The following is a 20,052-nucleotide window of genomic DNA, read 5'->3' on the forward strand; positions in this document are numbered from 1 at the left end:
CAGACGTGGCACCACGCGCTCTGTAGGACACTCCACTTGCTGCTGACTTCAGGGCCGTGCGTGCCCATGTACTGCTTGGCCTGGTGCGGCTCGTAGAAGAACCGCAGCCAGACCGAGGACGAAACGAATCGGGATCAGTTTGGGAGCGGGACGCTGGGGCCCCGGGCCGGGACAGGGACAGGGACAGACGGGGCTATGGCACCGCGGCCCCAGCCACCACCGCCGCTGCCTCTCCCGGGTCTGGCGGCCGCTCCCCGGGGCCCGTCCCGGCCGCTCCTCCCCGCCGCCCGCCCCTTCCCTCCCCGGGCATTTATAAGCGCGGAGTTTCCGCGTCCTGTGACTGCAGTCAGGTGGTTGAGGCCTCCCCTCTGCCGCCCGGCGCGGGCCGGCCCGGCGGGCAGCGTTGCCTGGAGGCGAGATCCCGGCCGGGAAAGTTTTGGGGCTGAGCAGAGCCGCGCCGAGGCCAGGCAGGCAGCGGGGATGGCCGGTGGGGAAGGGCCGGTGGCCGAGTGCCGGGAGCACCTCTTCAAGGTGCTGGTGATCGGGGAGCTGGGTGTGGGCAAGACCAGCATCATCAAGCGGTACGTGCACCAGCTCTTCTCCCAGCACTACCGGGCCACCATCGGGGTGGACTTCGCGCTCAAAGTCATCAACTGGGACAGCAAGACCCTGGTGCGGCTGCAGCTCTGGGACATCGCAGGTGAGGGATGGGGTGTGCTCAAGCCTGGCTTCTTGTTTTTCCCCTTCCCTGCTGCATTCAGCAGCTCCCGTCTAAATTTGAGGCTTGAGCAGAGCGAGGCCTCTGTCAGGGAGGTTGGTTTGGCTTCCCACAGGTGCCTCTGCCCGCTGGTGTTGGTGGCTCTTGGCTTGTCCCAGGCTGTTGCAGCTGTCCTCAAAAAGCTGCTGTGCTTTGCTCCGCTTGCTAGCAGTTGTCTGACCCCTGCTCCAGCTGCTTGCTGCTTTAGCTTGCTTGTGGCCCCTGCTCCATGTTGCTTTTGGAGGAAATACATATCCCCTCCAGGCAGGCTGTGCTCAGCAGGCATGCCTTACGGGCTCAAGGTGCTCATATAGCTACCATTGGCCTCATGTAAGGCATGCTCAAACTTTAATTGTTTGGAGCCGTCCACTTAATTTCAATGTAACTTGTGTCCCTGCAGCATGGGGTGAGCAAAGGGGACTTGTGTCACACTTAGCTCTGCGCTCAGATTGTGGGTTTGTGTATTAAAAAGATACTCTGAGCATGCTGAGGGTGAAAAGCCCTGTTGGCATGCCCAAACAGCACAGCATTCCTTTCCTGTGTATAACTAAGAACTGTTCTCTAGCATGTGTCTTAGAGAATCAAACTGCATACATATCTTGGTTAACTGCTCATGCTGAGGTTTTAAATGACACAGTAAAATTTATTTTGCTGTGGTTTTGTAAGAAGCCTGTATCCTCAAGTTGTTAATCATCTGAAGTTGGCAGAGCATTTCTGGGTTTGTGTGTGGCCTGGGTATTAACCTGCAGTTCTCTTCCCTTTCTACCATCTTCAGAATATTTCCTCAGATATGAAAACAAGTACGCTGTTAACTTCAATTACTGTTTTTAAAACTTAGTGGAGGATACTAGGGTAACAACTGGTAGTTACTGTTTCCGTGATCTCTCTTCTCTGTTAAGTGGAAGTTCATGAAACAGGAAGGGTAACACAAAGCTGCTGCATCTCGGTCTTAAAACACTTCACATAGAATTCCTCAAACTAAAAAGTCTGCTTCTCACTGCAGTATGCTGAAACAGAAAATAGATCTTTCTGCTGTAGGGCAAACTGAAATATTTTCTAATTGCTGTTTTGGAGAGCAAGAGAAATATTGGCAGGGTTTCTCTTCTGATAGGTTCTCTTCTCAAATCAGTTTTCAACTTTTTTTTCCCCAGTCAATTGGCAGTATTGGTGCAAGCTGCTACAACACTCTGGCTGTAATTTAGCAAGTCTGGGGTTGTGAAGATAAGAGAGAAGGCTGATCAGGGTCCTGGTGTTTGGCAGGCTGCCACACTTCTGTTTAACTTCTCCTCAGCCCTTGGTTTCTGAGACGCGGGCAGACTGGTGCTCTGCCAAAGCAACCTGTTTCAACAGGCTAAGCAGAAACTTAGCTGTACTTGTAACAAACTATTTTATATTATGGGAAGTTCTAATAATATAGCCATGCATTAATTTCAAGACCTAGAATACATCTTTTTCACTCTTGATTATTGCCATTACCACATCTTGGAGTTGCTGATAAATCTGTAGAGGCTTGTGCTAATATTGCCAACAAAGTGAAGAGTAATTCTGTTATTCTCCTGTCACTGTTTATATATTATTCATAACAATTCTAGGCCTTACGCAGATGGTGCCCTACTAAACTAAATGGGCAACGCTTCCCCAGTCTTACAGTTTGATACATGCTTCCACATGAATTTCCTCACTAGCCTTTCCCTTTCAAAAATGAAGTTAAATACAACAATCTTGCGAGTTGCAATCCAGATTCTTCTGACTCTGGTGGCTTAGGCTGTTCTCTTTCCAAGGGGCTGGGAGCCCTTCTCCAGTAGAAAAATGAGACCAAGAACAGAAGTAATTGTATTTCTAGTGATATTTGATTGGGCTGTGCTCAGCTAGTATGAGAGCAATAGTTTAGACTTGTGTTAAAAATAAAATCAAAGGGATTTTATTAACACCATGAAACCCTCATAGATACTACTGCCAATGTAATTGAGCTGGAAATGTGTTCTGCAGCTTTCTTTACTTAATGAATCATTCTGAATACCTGAGGATGAGGTTTATGTATAAGTTGTTAGTTCTAGAGAACTGGGTTGAAGATGGCTTCTACATAGTCCTAGCATATGTTCCCTAAAGCATTTTATTATGTTCCCTAAAGCACTTTATTAAAGTATGTAATGAAGTATCTGAGCATGTGATAGTCATTCCCTCTTAACTCATTAGCCCAACTGTCTTCTGGCTTTCAACAGCTCATGTAGATAACTTTATCTTCTGGTATGTGCAGACAAACAGCTTTAGATCTCTTCAAGAGATCTAAATCTTATGGTAAGTAACACTACATGTGACTTCCCTGCAAGCAACATGATGCTGGCACTCTGAATGGATTTTGATGCCTTTAAAAAGGCTTCTGAATTGAAGTCAAACCCTTAAACATAGTAAAGCATTTTTTTTCCCCGCAAGATCAAAGCTTGTACTTAAAGTCCATCATAAAAAGCTTTCTTCAAAGAGCCGTGTGCTGCAATCTAAGGTCGTGTCACTAAATCAATGATTAAAAACTAACCATTTAGCTCAATCCATCAGCTGAGGATTATAATGCAGATACTGTGCTGGCTTCTGGTGTGAATGTAGCCAAACATCAAGCTGATGAATGTTGTGCTGTATATTGCAATGCAGCAGGTTCATGAATGGATTCAATTTCTCTGCTAGTGCAGGTTTTTAGTCATAAATCCATATAATTACCTAATAGGCCATGACAATGTTACATTGCCAATTCTTTTTTTTCCTGGAATAACCTTCCTATTGTAGGGTACAAAGTAATGCAGATTCCTGCTGCAGGATCAAGGTGTGTGTGGGGATGCAGGTGGTGAAATAGTGAAGGGGGAAGAAGGGAACTGTTGTGCATATACTTATGTATTCAATAAATACTCAAGCATTTTAGTTATACGGATATTGTAGCTTTTTGGACAATGGAGGTGAAAAGGCTTGAGATACTGATAGTCAATGTCAAATCTTGTTTGCTGTGTGAAGTATTCTGAAAAGAGGAACAGTTCATATGCGTGTCTGTACAGAGCAAAACTTCTAAACCTTAGCTGCCCTCGTGCATTAGTCTTGTTTTTTTAACTCAGCATGTAAAACTATGATGAGTTTCTCTTCCAGGATAAATTCTGGGAGTGTTAAAAGGTTAACCTCCTTCTTCAAAAGACATAAATAATTGGTGAAATAAGTAGGAGATAGGAATGACTCACTGTGTTAAAGAGATAAAAATCAAAGGCATCTTAATGACAGGGAAGTATTTTAGTCAATTTCAATACACTAGAGATTCATACTTGACAAGCATGCTCTCCCTTCATCAGTACACTGACCACAATGCGGTGTAGGAGGTGAATATAGTGTATTGATGTAACTTTCAACTCTGATTGAAGGAACACCATAAGGACTTCTCCTGATTCAATCAAACTCTTGATTTGAACTAGTAAGAGCAGCATTGTCTCTCACACCAGCCTATACAAACATGCAACTCTCTAGAGGGTAATAATGGTAAGTCAAAGATGACCATCTGAGTTTGGCTTCCCCTGAAAAATGTCACAAATGACAACTGGTAGACAAATTCATTAAAAGCTTTGAGTGAGGCATTCTGCATTAACTTTGGCAGTAGTACCCTTCTTCCAGGACTTGATTAAAATTTCTTCATAAGTATTTAAAAATGAAGTATTGCTCTAACTGTAGGAGTGTGGCTGTGGAATGAATGGGACAAACAGAAGAGGAGCAGTTGTGCTTAGGTATTCTAAGCATGCAATGCAAAAGCTTTCAAGAGCTGATGGATAAGACTTGTAGCATGCAAATTTGTTATTTCCCGTATACTTGAAAAGATCTGAACTCTATCTTGTTAGAATGTAAACCAGTGCTGAAGATGATGGAGACATTGGATGAAATATCTTCCTCAAATACTAAGTTGAGGAAGACCTGGAATAACCCTCTTTTTTTCCATAAAGACAAGTGGATCTTAGATATGCAAGTAGATGTTAAAACTTCAGTTTATTCAGGAGCTTAACTTGTTCACATCTATAGGAAACCATGAGAAATGGGAAAAGTGAGTGCAGGAAGCAATGGATGTGGTAGAAGAGAAGGAGAATGCTCAAACATATTTCAAAGTAGAAAACCTAAACTGAAATGAGGATTTGCAAAGCAAGACAAAGCAAAATCTAAACCTTTTAGCTTAGATACAGGGGAGTGAGGCTGCACCCAATAATCTTTCCTGTTCCAGAGGAATAACATCTTGCTGGAGAGGCAATGTTCTTGCTAGTAGCTATGTGCTCCCTGTGGACAATAACTTTGGACTGTTGCATGTTTTGTTGGCTGAGTTTCAAAGGCATTCAGGTTGTTTGGGTATGTGAGATAGTGTGCTTCCATGTGAGAAATATTCTAGCTTCGAGCAGCTGTATACTTTATTTTGTCTGTACTTATGCTGCTGAGGTGTCTGAAGACTGCCAAGCTGCTTCAGTGTACTAGAGCACAACTTGTTTCTTGTGTTATTAACCTTTTTATAAATAAGGTCTAAAGTAAGCCTTAAGTGGTGTTAGTGCATCCCTGAAAACCCGTAGGGGGTAACAAAACTTTCCCATATGTACCTAACTCTGCCAGAGAGGCATACTTCAATTATTTTTCAGAGAGGCCTGTTGAAGGCATAGAGTTAGGAGGTGGTAATCCTTATAAATAGTCTTGTAACAACTTGTCCTTACCCACAACATGTTTTAAAGGTCAGAATAGGGATTTAAATGGCAGGTCTTGCAAAGAAATTGTGAAGAAATTGCCTAGTTGTGTGCCTAGAAAAGGTGAGCATAGGATGGAGGCTGGAGAGTCTAGGCATAACATGCCCACAGTTATGCTTTTCCTCACTCTTAGTAAGCAAATCTACTGAGTGCAATGAAAAAGGAAGAGTGAAAAATGTGCATATAAATAGCAGTATCAGAAATGGATTCAGACTTTTATTTCAAAAAAAAAAAGGCAAATCATTTGAAGCTATTTTCTGGTTCATCTGGTGATGGAGGTGGGAGCTCTAACCCTCTGGTAACAGCTGAGGCAGGTCAGAAAGCTCCAAGTCAGGTTCAGACCCTCATGTGATCAAGTTCAGACTGACAAAGATCTGAAAGACCTGGGACTGATCTCTGGATGCTTCTTTCATGCACATGCAAACATACATTTTATAGAGGAAGGATTATTTAATGATGTTGGCTGAAAACTTGCAGGACTAGCAAAGGTGGTGGTGGGGGTAAGTAGTTCTGCTCGTTTTGAAAGCTTTTGAAATGCAGTAGAGACGAGAAACAACTGAAGATGTGCTATGTATTTCCTTTCAGAAACCACCCCACTGTGGGAAATCTTGTGTGGGTGTCCTTTCCTGTAACTCCTCTGGAACAGCAGAACTAGGTTTATGAACTTTTACTTGAGAATGACTTACTGTATTTGGAACTTTTCTACTAAGTGGTCCAAGTAGCTGCTAAACATGTTAAACATGTTAAACTTGTTTTTGTTTTTTTTTGGTGTGTCTTCAGCCTTCAGACATCCCTGGGCACCACAGATGTGAAAAGATTCTCTATGGTCTACAGATTCTGGATGTCAATGTGCTTTATTCCTTAGAATTCTTCTATTTAAGTAGTTGCTTGTCAGATGCCCTCCAGCAAGCTATGGTTGGTTGTTTGGCTGAAAGCAATTTCCTTGTCCTACCAGTGTGGACTGCTGAAGGTTCTTATGCTGTATGATGTAGTACTAAGCAGCACCAAACACTGTATGTTGTCCTAAACTGAACTTGTCAAACCCTTTGTGCTGATGGTTTAAAACTAGGAATTCCACAAGCACATGGGAAATATTATAGTCTTGAAATTGGTGTTAGGCAGTTTTAGTATAATAACTGAACAGTTGTACCTTGCACAATCAGACTTGTTTCATTTAAGTAATAGACTTGATGTTCTTTCAGTATCTTGGAAATAAGCTTAGAATTCCTTCATAGGCTTTTCTGTGTTTCTTAAATGTAATGGGGCTATCTGATCTAGTACACCTTTAAAGGAAAGATTACTGTATTGATTTTTATTTTTGCAATCACTCTTAATTTCTATTCACAATGAAAGCATCACTTAGTAATTGAGCTTCTAATCACGATGGATTAAATGGAGCTTCAGTCTTATTCTGAAATAGATAAGGTTCATGTTTTATAGCAGTTGTTCAGAAAGCTTACATTTTTTACAAGGTCATAAAAATAGTTCTGTAGCACTGTGGTACAGGAGCAAAGGATGGATGGGCCCATTAAATGGGGAAAGGGAAGGCAGACACAAGGAAGAATAGCATATGTCATGCAACATAACTGAATTCTGGGTCAAGTCATAAACCAAACTAGAAATCCGTGCAGAAATCCATTAACTTGCATTGATCATCAAGCTTTTTTGAGGCAAGTATTGTCTGAATTCTTGCCATTCCAGTAATACTAGCTCAGGTAGTAAGAAATGAAGTTACTTGACAAGTATATTACCCTTCAGAGAGAAACCAATGTAGACTGCATTAAATACACACTTTTCTCTTAACGTGTGAACTTACATGAATGGAGACGGACCTTTATCAACTTGCCTTGCATGAGTGTTCCAGCTCAGAATCTTGGTAATTTTGCCTTATTTATTCATCTACACTTGGCCTTTTACCAGTTCAGTTTTCTTTATGTGCACACCATGCTTGGGTGTCACTGAAGTGTGTGGTCACAAGTACAGTTTGAGTGGACAAATGCTATACAGGGGTTGTTCAAAACTCCTTTTCTTTCCTGTGTTTCATAAAACAGGTAATCCTAGCAGCCTGTCTCAAAAGTCTCCAACATGCTGTATAAAATAAGTTTATTCTCTTCAGTAGTGAGCGAGGATCCTGGGATTCAATTTCAGAGCTGCTGGAAATATTTTCCTGCAGCAGCAATTATTGATCTGTCTTTGCAGGTTATTCCCTCCAAGTACTCAGACTAGAATTTGTGATATGCCAGGTCAAAAGGAAGTGATTGGCAGTAAGGAAATTTATTAATTTTGCTATGAAAGCATAGGAATAATTCTTTGAGGTTTTTGCAGGTGTTAAAGCTAGTATAAATGGCAATAAGCAGTGACTGAAGTGCAGCATGCTTCTCAAGCTGCCTGTGGTAAAATATTCAACATTTCACATTATGAAAATAGAAGCGATGGTGTGTTGCTTTGAAGAATTATAGGATTTCAGGGCTTTATGGAGGTTGTTTAGAAATAAACATCTTATCTCGGACTAGAAAAACCCTAGCACTCTTTCAGTAGGGACAGCTTCTAGATTAGCAGTAAGTGCAAACCAATATCCCTTATTGTGTGGATCTTGGCAGGTTTTCAAAAAGTATTTTTAAAGAAGCCTTTGAGTGTCACTGTTAAAGCTATGGGAACTTATTCTTTGAGCGCTCCCCAACTAGAGTGCTGGGCAGAGCAGAGTGGCAGCTACTTGATATAAAATTCCAGTGGCACACAGTGTGCCATGACACATTGACTGTTTTAGAGATTAAAATTTTTTCAGTCCCGTGATAAAGTTGATCTCGAGACAAACTGACTTCAGAATTGTTCTCTTGTGCTGTGAAATGCCACAGTGCCATGCAGCATCACTAAGTACACAGCACAGCTCTGGCTGCATGGCAGTGCACTGAAGGAGATGGATTGGGGGTGTTGGACATGAAGTAATTTAACTCTGGCAGGTGACTTATTTTAAGACTTTTTAGAACAAAATTTGAGTTACCCGTTCATGCTGTTACTGGCAATAATTGGGCTGTCAACTTTGAGTGAATTCTAATGCAAGGAGCTTTTTTCCATACATGCTCTATTTGTTTAGTTAGAAAATATTTAGTTTGGTTGGACTATACTTTTCTATGGACAGAAATCTACTGCTTAGTTGGGAACTTCTCAATTTGTCAAAGTTGCAAGCAGAAGTGAAAACTAACCTGTGAAACTTTCCTGTATGAACAGGACTGTCATACTCTAACCTACAGTAGATTTGATTGTGGATAAAGGTAGCTGAATTGCAAATGCATCTTGTCTCAGCTTAGAGGAGGTAATCTTAGATTACAAGATATTAAACTGTTAAAGCTAGTTTAGACAGTCTTAAATCACTGGATTAGCCTAAGGCTACAGGCAGCAAAGAGAAGTTTCAGTCTTCCTGTAAACCTCCCCGTGAGCTGTGCAGGTTCTTGAGGTAAAGTTCATCCTATGTGTAAGCTTTTTCTTTAGGAAAAGCACACCATTCTATTCCACATATATCAGGATGGCAGATGCCAGTTTTCCTGATAGCAATCAGGTGTCCAGCTTCTGAGTGCTTGCACCTCGGTGATTCTGCTGTTGCATTGGTTCTACTTTATCCTGAGGTGTAGAAATAGCAAACAAATTGGTGAGGCTAGCTACCCAAATTTTCAAATGGAAAGATTAGCAAATGAATGACTAGTTCAGATTCTCATTGTGCTGTACAATGAAACTTTAGAGCGAGCTACTTCCTTCTGTTAAAGAAAGAAACACTTCCTTCTAGGAACCTGTGAAAATGCTTCAAGTCCTGATCTAAATAGTCAGGATACTGCTGCACCTGAACTGTCATTATTCAGTGACTTCAATGACCCCAAATAGTCCGGAACAACTCTCATACATACTGTACCTGTAGCATATGGTACACTGTGGATGCCAACTTCCAATACTGTCTTGCTCAACAGGGTTGCTTCTATTACACCTTTCCTGCTTCCTAATGTAAACATAACCAGAATACCAAAGGTCATCTCTTATAGTGAAGTGGGAGTCAGTCAAGTAGAGATTGACTGGCTAATTATAAAGTGAAAAGCCTTTCTTTGAAGGGTGTGGGACACTTACTGACAATAAGTTGCCCATCCAGTGGTCACTAACTTTCTCATACCACCCTTCGTAAGAAAGGGCACTACCAGTTCACATAAGTTACCTGAGACTTGCTTTGTTTAATCAACTGCAAGAGCTGCAGTGGAACTATTTCTAGTACTGTCTAATACAGGAAAATGTCATTCTTGTTCTTTTAACCTCTTAGCATTTGTCATCAGAACCACAAATACCAAGTATTACTTTCACTGTGGTGAAAAGCAAGAGTGAAGCTCGATGTGCCTTTTGCAACTCTTACAGGTTCCTAATACCTACTATGCTACTGATCTTGCTCAACACCTTTTGTAGTTTAAACACTTGACAGTCTTGCGCTGATTGCTTATGTGGGTAAAGGATGAGGAACAGGAAGACATCTAGTACTGGCAGTTTTGGAGTCTGTCTCCTCTTTCTCAATCTACAGCTGCCCATGTGAAAAAGCAGGCAGTCACTTGAGCATGTCCTGTAATATTGATAGTGGTTTGGTTAACCTACTTCCTGCTGAATAACAAATTCAATCTAATTGGGTAAGACAGTTCTGGGACAAGCTGTCCTGGCTTGGGGAGCGGGTGGGGGAACCACCATCAGCAGTGGTGGCTTGCAAGTAACATCAGTATATCACTAAAAAGCAGCCCCAGACAGCTCATACCTGAACCCAGTGGTGCCAAAATGTACATTAAATGTCTGGAGAATGGGGCAGTCCCTTCTCAGGGCAGTCCTGACTATTTATTATCTGGTGTCAAACATCTAGCTGTAGGGCCATCAAACAGCCAAAATGTAGTGGCTACCTAGGAAGTGAAATGGATATTCCTGATCTAAATCTGAGATCCTTAGTGCATTATAAAGGACTTAGGACTTCCCCAAGGGAGATAGGTACCAAAACCTGAGCATAGTGCCAGTCTGAGTCTATCCTAAATGTTCACAGAACTCTGGGTTAAAACTTGAGTAGTTCATTAGAGGTTACTTATTTTTTCTACTTCAGAAGTATTTTCAGTGGTCTATTGTTCATGCATGGACACAACATCCCATATGGACTGCAGCATAGCCTGATGTGTTTACACTTTTTATATCAAAATAGTTCAGTTCAAGCTCTTATCCTCAGTAAAAGTTGTCTTCAACTTGCATTTAGATGTTCTGCAATGCCCCTGCAGGTACCCCTGTTGGTGTCCTCACAGACTTTAGGCTATGTTGTTGCTAACTCCTGTAACACTGATAAATGCTAACAGTGGAGCAGAATCATTACTTAGAGGACTTCATTTGTGGCTTGCACTGGACTTCTCTGTTTTGAAGGAAGCATGTATCAACTTTGAGATACTTATGTATTTCCAAATCTGACTTGTTAAACATTGACCATGAGTTTCCTTCTTTGTGGTGAGAGAAACCAGAATTCTCTGTATGTGCATGGGGTCTTACCCTGATGTTCAGACCATCAGCCAAGACAACTGAGGAATCCTTTCACCAGGCTGCCATTTGTGACCCTTCTTGAATTTTGGCTTGACTCCTATTGACTGTTGGTGGTCATGGTGAATACCTGATCATTAATAACCCTTCTCACAAGGGAAGGAGGACATTAAAGTATTCCCAGACTAACACTGATCAATTACAACTGTTCATTATGATTTAATTAAGCATCCTGTGATATAGTGTGTATATATAGTACTGTAGTTGAGATTCACCTGTTGATAGAAAAGGAAGACCTCAGCAGAATGCTACTTCTAGGCTTCTTGAATTCTCCTAATTTGATTTACTAGGTCTCTCACTTTCTTTGCTACTGTGGTACTGCTGGATATTTCTTGGCATGGTTTTATAAAGATTTCTTGTGTGGTATATTCCTTTACTACTTAAACTGCCTTTTAAACTAACTGGACACAGAGCTGAATGCTGAAATAGCTGCTTGGCCTTATTCATAAACTGAGGGCTTTGACTATGTTGCAATTCTGACAAATCAGTATTACTGTGTCCAGGGGAAAAACTGCAAAACTCATGGCAGCGGTCCTCAAAGTTGTTTGTTAGTTAGAAATAGAACTCTTCATCTAGTTGTGTTCACTTTTGGGTGACTGTAGCCTACTTCTCCAGTTTAGGATTATTTGATGTGGAACTGCCAGAGTCGTTTCAAATCAAATTTCGAGCTCTGGCCATCCATTAAGCTGATTAGCCTGTCAGATCTCAACAAGAGAAACGGTTTCATCATTCTTCCAGTTGACCACAGGTTATAAAAGCCTGACATCTCTTCCTCATTAGTGACAGTTCCTGGAGTATGTTAGAACTGTTAGTTTTCTCTGTGAGAGAGGTTAGATTCTTTCCAGCAATAGTGTTCATGCCAAGAAAAGGGTTTAAATGCAAGTAACAGAGCTCTGGCTTGTCAGAGTAGTGTGGCTTCATAGTAGACTAAGAGTAGATCTTACAAGGTAGGGGAACCTGTGCTGTACTTCTGATATTGACAGAGGTAAAACAAACTTCCTTTCCTAGCAGAAAACATAGCTGAGGGGAAATTTTACATGGGCATCTTTACTGTCAGTGAGTAGGTTCCTGTTCATATTAACCACTATTAACTCTTTAGGTATGGGGGGATTTTTCTGGAGGAAGGAACCAGACATGTCCAATACCATGCATATCCAGCAGTCACTTGCACATTTAACATGCTGCTTCTAGCCTCGATTTCCATCTCATAAGCATGAATTAAGACTTCCAATAATGGTAGGAATGTGGGGCATCTCCCACTAACTAAAGGCAAGAATAGCCAGAATGATAAGTCACGCTGCTATGATAAACAAGACACTCTTGTGTATTCCTTGCACTGGGAAATATTGCTGTAGAAATTTTTAAAAATAAACTTCAAGGCAAGGCTGGCACTTCCCGAATCTTATGGTGATAACTTTATCTCTTGTCAAGTAAAGGACAGAAAGCTTCAGATATCAGACCAGGCTCTAACTTTTTTTTTTCCCAAGTAGCTAGATATGCTTTAGGTCTGTTTTGATGTAAACTCAGAAGCAAGAGAAGCTGCCAAGGTCTGATGCAGGTTTAAACTGAACTTCACTCCTGTGATGCTACTGTAGGGAACTGCATTAGATCCCAGTGCAGGACATTATGCAATTATTTCACTTGATGCTCTTGCAATTACTGGAAAATACAGTGACAACATGTGCTGAGTCATTTAGATGTGAAAACTTTGTGGTTAGAGAATGCAGAACTCTGCATTGCACACAGCTACTTCCATATAAATGGAAGTACCCCCAGATAAAACCTCAGATCCCCATGACTGCCCTGCAACTTAACCTGAACCCCTGAAACAGAAAGGATACCTCAGTGCTACCACCAGGTTTACAGCAAAACAACAGACCTATCAGTATGACTTATCCTCTAATGTCTTTTTCCACAGTGCTGTACTAAGCAGTTACATTGCTGTCCTTTTCCTTCTGCAACTCTATGTACTAGAGGCTTTAAGTCTAGTTTCATCTGATCATTTCTAGCCTCTTCCCTTCTGTGGATATAATCTTCTTTCTGTACTGGCAACATTGTTGTCACAGTGTAAGTTTACTATGGCAAAAATCTTGCTGGACTTAGGAAATGAGAAATCCCTGTCTGAACTGAGCATGGCAAAATTTTAGTAAAATCAGTTTTAATACTTACATAGAGAATAATGTTCGGACTCGTAGCATTCTATGGCTTGCTTTTCTGCAAGCAAAAAAGCACTTGTTTTCTGTCAAATTCCTGTTTAGCCTGAGCCTCTTATATTTGAAAGCTTAAGCCTGTGCATTGTCAGTGGTACCAGAATTGTACAGAAAGTCTACCTGGCTTATACTGAACTATTCCTGCCTCATGCCACATACCTGTTAACACAGGAAAAAACAACTTATCTTTTAGGCAGGCCATGCATTTTAGTTTGTCTATGGAATAGGAAGATCCTACTCATCTTTACAGGACTTTCAAACAGGATGAAAGAGCAGTCAGAAGCTAGTATACAGGTCTGTTAATAGCATAGCATATGTGAATTCCAGAGGGGAAGGCAGCTCTGTAGTGAACTGTTCTAGAGTTGAGGCCACTTTAGAAAAGAGCAGCTTTCAGATGGGAGTATTTGATCTAAAAAAGGTATTAATCTGTAATACTACACTGTGTCTTCTTGTCTGCTTTCATGCAACTTAAATTACAGAAGAATATGCAGAGAATGCTTTTTGTTTTGTGAGCCCATCCTGTGGTGCAGAGGAATATGCTTCCTGAACTGAAGACAAGATTTAGCCCTCTAGCATTTAGCACTTCAGCAGGGAAACACGCCTGCATAACAGGAATTGGTGGTGATACCAAATCTACCTTGCTACGCCTTTCCAGGCTTATTCATATGCTTGAAAGGCAACATAAGTTGTGTACAAGTTTCCTAAACAGTGTGTAAGGAATGTGCCTCCTCCAGCGACAGTTTGAGATGCAGGCTTGGTGCATCTTTCCCCTTATACATGCTCCTTGTTCTCACATGGGATACTCTGCTGGTAGTAAGAAACTCATGTGCAACTTGTTCTCTTCAGGATGTCAGCTAGTGATGCTGTTTTATGCAGTATTACACTTTAAAAGTTGAACAGTTGGGAAAAAAACTCCTTTCTACTACTTCTATGGAAGCTACTGCTTGTGGCTACTGCTGGTTTCAGGCATTTCTAGCAAATACTTTGTTCTGAAAATCTCTGTAAAGAATGAACTAATCTGAAGTACTGACACGAAAATGAAGCAATTGAGCTAGAAAAGCATCCTGTTGAGCAGCAGAACTTCACCAGTTCTTTTACTTAGTGATCTCTGGTTCTTTCTGAGAAGATAAAACTGTCCTTGATAATCAAAGGCAGACTTAAATGTTTATAAACAAAGGACAGCGATGTTCCCAATTTAAAATCCTTTTGTTCTAAAACTGCATGTGAACTAAATGCTAACAGCTAAAGTAGTGTTACAGTGTATGAAGTGGTATAGTGCAAGGATTGCTTTCTCCATTGGAGACTTCTCAACAAAGCAGAAAATAAGTTTAGTAGCCCAAACTTCAAGTGACATGCTTGCACTAGATACTGTTTTGCTCACTCAGGTATAAACATAGTGTGACCTTCCAAACAGAAGAAAAGCTGAGCTGTATTCTAATTCTGTATCTCAAGCATACTAACTTAAAGAGCCGTATTTATGAAGAAAAGGGTTTTTAGTACTGGATGTTGGCTTTCATCCAGATTTTTATTATGTTCAATTGTACTTAAACTATTCTGGTCACCTTGCACCAAATTGTTGGACTGCTGTAGGACTCCTATAGTTGGAAATTATTACAGAGAAGGTCTTCAACTTGAAAGGTGAAGTTGAGAGGTTTAGCTTGAACTATTAAACTAGCTCTTTCTAAGCTTGACCCTAAGAAAAAAAATCTAGAATGTAGGTGATTCCTTCATAAGATCCACTGAAGGCTATTAGGTTTCAGAGCTTGTAGAAAGCTGCATCAGTCCCCGTGGTAAAGCCTCTAGGTTTGCTGAAATGTGTAACTGAAGTCACTAGGTTTATATAAATCATGCAGAAATGTCTTTTGTGGAAAGAGTAACTTCTGTGTACTTGTGCTGATAGCGCTGTTTGAGTAGTAATGCCTATAATCACTTTTTAACAAATAAGTTTTAAAAGTTTAAGTGGTAGCTGGAATTGCAGGCTGCTTTTAGCATCTGGCTTGTCATGTATGATGTACATAATGACCCTGTTGTAATCAGCTTACATAGGATGGAGGAGATGAGGTTATTAGAGTGAAATGCTAAACTGATATATACTAACCTGGTACAGAAGTCTACTTATATTTTAGCATGAGCTGTAATGAATATAAATACTGCTACTCCCTTCTTTTTCAGGCCAGGAACGTTTTGGAAATATGACAAGAGTATACTACAAAGAGGCAGTTGGTGCCTTTGTGGTCTTTGATGTCACAAGAGGCTCTACTTTTGAGGCTGTTTCAAAATGGAAGCATGATTTGGACAGTAAAGTATTACTTCCCAATGGCAGCCCCATCCCTGCTGTTCTTCTTGCAAACAAGTGTGACCAGAAGAAAGATGGCAGCCAAAATCCCTCTCAAATGGACCAGTTCTGCAGGGAAGGTGGCTTCGTTGGGTGGTTTGAAACATCTGCCAAGGTAAGCATAAATTAAAGTTTTAACTGTTAAGTATTGGTTATATTCATCTCTTCTAATGCCATGTGGGGAAGAAAAATAAGAGGATGTGACTGTTCCACAAAAATTGGATGTGGTATGCAGGATAGCTTACTGCTACGGAAAGCTTCCAACATACATGAGTTAAATTAGAACTGCACTATAAACTCAGAGCCTTAAAACTAACTGGAAGCCTTAATTAACCAAGTTCAATAAGCTGCTTTCATCTTGTGTGTGTCAGGATCAGTATTGTTCAGTAGATGTTAATTCTCCTGATTGAACTACTGAAAAAGACAAGTTATCTTTAGGTCCTGGCTTTCATATTGCAGCTCTTCTTTGGTGTTGCATGAAGGAAGTGGTAAGACTTCAGAAGTGAACAAGCTATTTGCTCACTTGCTACTACCCACCCAGATAATGTTACTAAACCACTCTTCTATTTTATCAGGCAGTAGCAAGACTGAACTAGGGAGAAGCAAATCACTCAGTGTAGCAACTTAAGCTAAGATAGCTGCTTTATTCAAATAAGTAACTCAAATGAGTAATGTCTTGCATTGTTTTTACTCTGCCAATTTGGTCAATGTACATATAAATTTGCAGCAACTTAGTTGGAAGTGAAATCCAACAGAAACCTGATTGCTTGAAATGGAATCTTTTCTTCTAGATGAAGACAATGTGTCTGGCATACCAAGTTACTGGTCTGGCTGATAACTCTTACATAGTAAGCTAAACCTCAAGGTCCTTCTTTCCTTGTTTTGCCCACTTCCTTTAGCTGCTGCTGACAAACTGGCAGAGTGTTACCTTGTAAGTGATAGACATTTTTGGCATGATGCTCAGATGCTTTTCCTTAAAAGCTCTGTAAGAGCTGATTGCCTTTAAAATAAGGAAAGTACACAGCAACTGAGGTACCAGGCCGGAATACAGCTCTAGGCATCCTGCATACATGACTTCTTTGGAGTGTAGATTATTTTTTCAAAGTGTGCATAAGAAAATGTAGAGTAGCTAGATAAGGCACCCTAATTTAGCTGGGTTTAAGGCTGATTCAAAAGGTCCTTTTTAGATAAGTGATAAAATCCAAACTGCAGCAGAAACAGGAAAAGACCCTAGAAGGTGTCTCACTACTATGAGCATTGTAACCATCTGTCTTTCCTGATGCAAAAATGCAACTCAGCACTTGTGACTTCTCACAATGTAGATGAAGCTTATTCCCAGACTGCACACTAGATTACAGTCCAAGTATTCTGTAATGTAATATGTAATATGGGTGAATAACTTTTGTATCAAACCTTTCTGGCTGACTTTTACAAAAGAACAAGTGTTTGAGCCATAACCTCATGCATCTAAGGTGTTTGCATCATACTGGTGACTGTAGAGAAGTTTGTATTTGGACAGCTTCTAACAGGAATGTATGACCCTTTTTAAAATAAGACTGACTTCTTTGCTTTCAATATTTTTAGGACAACATCAACATAGATGAAGCTGCTCGATTCTTGGTGGAAAACATCCTTGCCAACTATAAAACCTTTCCTAATGAAGAGAATGATGTGGGAAAACCAAAACTGGACCTAGACCCATTGAAAGCAGAGAGTAAATCACAGTGCTGCTAATGCTACCGCTGTTCAGCAAATGTGATGGAATGAGCAGCAAGACTGTTCCTTAAATTCAACTGCTGCTATGGTGCTGCATTGTGACAATTCATATGGGGTGTCTGGTGTTATCTGAACAGGTGATTCACGTGGGCATTTACATACTCTTGTTTAACCTGGAACTTATGAATTGTCACTCCACTTGCTTGAGTGGCTGCATCTAAGTCTGATTAGTTTCTTACCTGAGAACATAAGGTAGTGGTTACACGCCTGAAAAAGGAATAAAGTTACATTCAGTGTCTACTTTCCTTCTAGGACATATGCTACATTCCAAATAGGACTCACTCATGGTTTTAGCTGAACAGACACTTGCACCTTTTCTGAATACTTCTCCTTTGTCACCAGTAGTGTCCGACTTTAGCCTGACTTCTCACCTACACACTTGTCCTTATTTATTATCCCCACCATGAGGGTCTGTCTCATTGCTAGTTCTCCTGGATCAAGACATTCCAGAAGTCTTGAAGTGGACAATGACAGACAGGAGATATCATCCTCAGTGGGCTCACCAGGATTGAGTGGAGTAGACTGCTTTTATCACAGAGTAAGAACAAGCTGGAAAAATGACTGTTTAATGGGAAAGGCATGGTTAAAGATAATAGCAAAAATGCATCTCCAGCTACTTAAAGCAGAAAATTTTCAGCTAATGCTTTACCTGTGAAACACATTAGTGAATACAGTTATACTTCTGACACAACTGTAATCATGGTAGCTTCACCCATATGCACACCTAGAAATAAACATTCAGAAACCCTTTCATGCACTAACACTGAAAACTTTAGCAAGAGCTCATAAAGTAAATATCTTACTGTCCTGTGATAATCAACTTGCTTCTTTTTTATTCTGCCTGGAGATAGTTCTGAATACTGAGAGGAGAAGGGGAGATGTCATGAAAGAAATGGTTAAACTGATTCTTTGTAGTCTATCAAACACAAAGCTCTACCTTTTTTTCAATTTTAGAACAGTGCTGCACTCTTCTGACTACTCAGGGCTGGTGAACTGGCTTACCAGTTTGTAGCTCTCTGTGCTCAAGCTTCCTTAGAACTCATGCATTTCTGGCAGCAAATGAAAATCAAAAGGAGTAGAGAGACGACACAGTTCTTGAATATATTCTGGAACTCTGGCTCTGCCTGGCTGAAAGGCTTTGAAGCTCCTTTTAAATTTTAAAGGTTTCTTCTGTCCTGGTATCTTATTGCTACTGGCTTCAGAAGTCTTGTCTTGTTTGGTCTGATGGTACTGATGTTTAAACATTCACATGAAGTATGTGCCAGACTGGATGTACTCTAATCTGCATTATAACTTTCTAAGCTGTCTTTTTTTCTAAAGAGTAACATACTTTTTAAGAGACCAATAAATATATTTGGGCATCTTATGTTGTTGGCGTATGCTTTTGAGAATGAATCTTCATTTCCTGTGTGCTATCCTGTATAAACTTGTTTTCAAATGTCAGTGAAAATGTTTGTGTATTCTAGTAGTCACTGTGTTAAAGGCTTGTTTTAATTTATCATAGTAAGGTTTGGCATAAATTAAAACAGGGTTTAACTAGTTTCTGATTATAAAGTAATTCAGATGAAAGGGTTCCTAGGTTGTGAAAGGGTTCTTGGGTTGTCAAGCTTAATATCCTTCTCCAAGCAAGGTCATACACAGTAGCTCAGGCCTTCATGTGGCCTTCTGCTCTTAAACCTTCAGCAACAGACTGACCTCAGGGAAAGTTGTTTCAAAGCATAACCATCCTCATGAGCATTTGTCTAGTCTGAACCTCTAACTTTGATTTATTTTTATGTCCATGGTCTGTCATCCTTCCACTGGAGCACTAGGAGGGATGCATCTATTAGACATGCAGACTTACTTGATGCTTAAAACTGGACACTTAAACCTTGGTTGCTTCCTACAACTTCTCTGAAAGCCTTTAGCACATCAGAAAGGAAGCTGCATCCCAACCATGTTTCTTGCCTCTTGGTTTGTATGGGTTGTTAGCCTTTCAAGCTAACCTGGAATTACCATAATCTCCCTGTTCAGCCACTTCTACAAGTCCACTCGGACTGTAAACTTGCTTGTTAAAGCTATTTAATCTCCTAAACTACTTAAAGCACATCTGTACAGATGTGGTAACTAGCCAGTGGAGCATTTGCGAAGTCTGGTTTTTTATACTTCTTGAATAGATAAAGATACATGACAAAAATTCTTGAGTAAACATGAAATTTCTGTTTATTTGGTTTCAAATGAGTAAGCTTACTGGACCAATGCATTAACATAAACACTGACTAATGGTATAAGGCCAATTTTTGAATTCTAGAATTATGTCATTAAAAGTTTGTGTAGTAAGTTCATGGTCCAGTTCCTTAATTTCTTTTTTTTTTTATTGGAGAAATTGCCAGTAAAGTGTTTTTTTTTTTTTTTTTCTGAGCAGCTATGGTGCTTGCTCTTTTCTGTTCTTAGTTCTCAAATTCAGCAACAGAATGAAAACCAGACTGAAGCTCTGGGACTCTGGTAGAGTGTGAATCTTCACTGTGTCTTGGCAATGTAATCCTGTACAGATCAATTTTCAAATGTCTAAATTGCTGATTGAAGAGCTGTTGCTGTTCTGTTTAAGCACTTTCCTTATCTTCGTGGCTTGCTCTCTTCTGAGATTCCATATGAATATAGAGT

General features: G+C 40.4%; 1 protein-coding gene across 1 annotated transcript; it reads left to right on the plus strand.

The window, feature by feature from the left end:
- The first annotated feature begins 323 nt into the window (after nt 1–323).
- Nucleotides 324–18,775, plus strand: RAB32 (RAB32, member RAS oncogene family). The gene is made up of 3 exons (XM_005021551.6): nt 324–700; nt 15,471–15,748; nt 17,218–18,775. Exons 1-3 carry the CDS (start codon nt 481–483, stop codon nt 17,365–17,367), a joined length of 648 nt encoding a protein of 215 aa, XP_005021608.1. The 5' UTR covers nt 324–480; the 3' UTR covers nt 17,368–18,775.
- The last annotated feature ends 1,277 nt before the right edge of the window (nt 18,776–20,052 follow it).

The sequence above is a fragment of the Anas platyrhynchos genome, chromosome 3 (genome assembly GCF_047663525.1).
Source record: "Anas platyrhynchos isolate ZD024472 breed Pekin duck chromosome 3, IASCAAS_PekinDuck_T2T, whole genome shotgun sequence".
NCBI classification, from domain to species: Eukaryota; Metazoa; Chordata; class Aves; order Anseriformes; family Anatidae; genus Anas; species Anas platyrhynchos.

Coding starts and splice junctions, on each gene's coding strand:
- RAB32 (XM_005021551.6), top strand. CDS start 481: ATGGCCGGTGGGGAAGGGCCGGTGGCCGAGTGCCGGGAGCACCTCTTC. Junction 701..15,470: donor GCAGCTCTGGGACATCGCAG/GTGAGGGATGGG, acceptor CTTCTTTTTCAG/GCCAGGAACGTTTTGGAAAT. Junction 15,749..17,217: donor GGTTTGAAACATCTGCCAAG/GTAAGCATAAAT, acceptor CAATATTTTTAG/GACAACATCAACATAGATGA.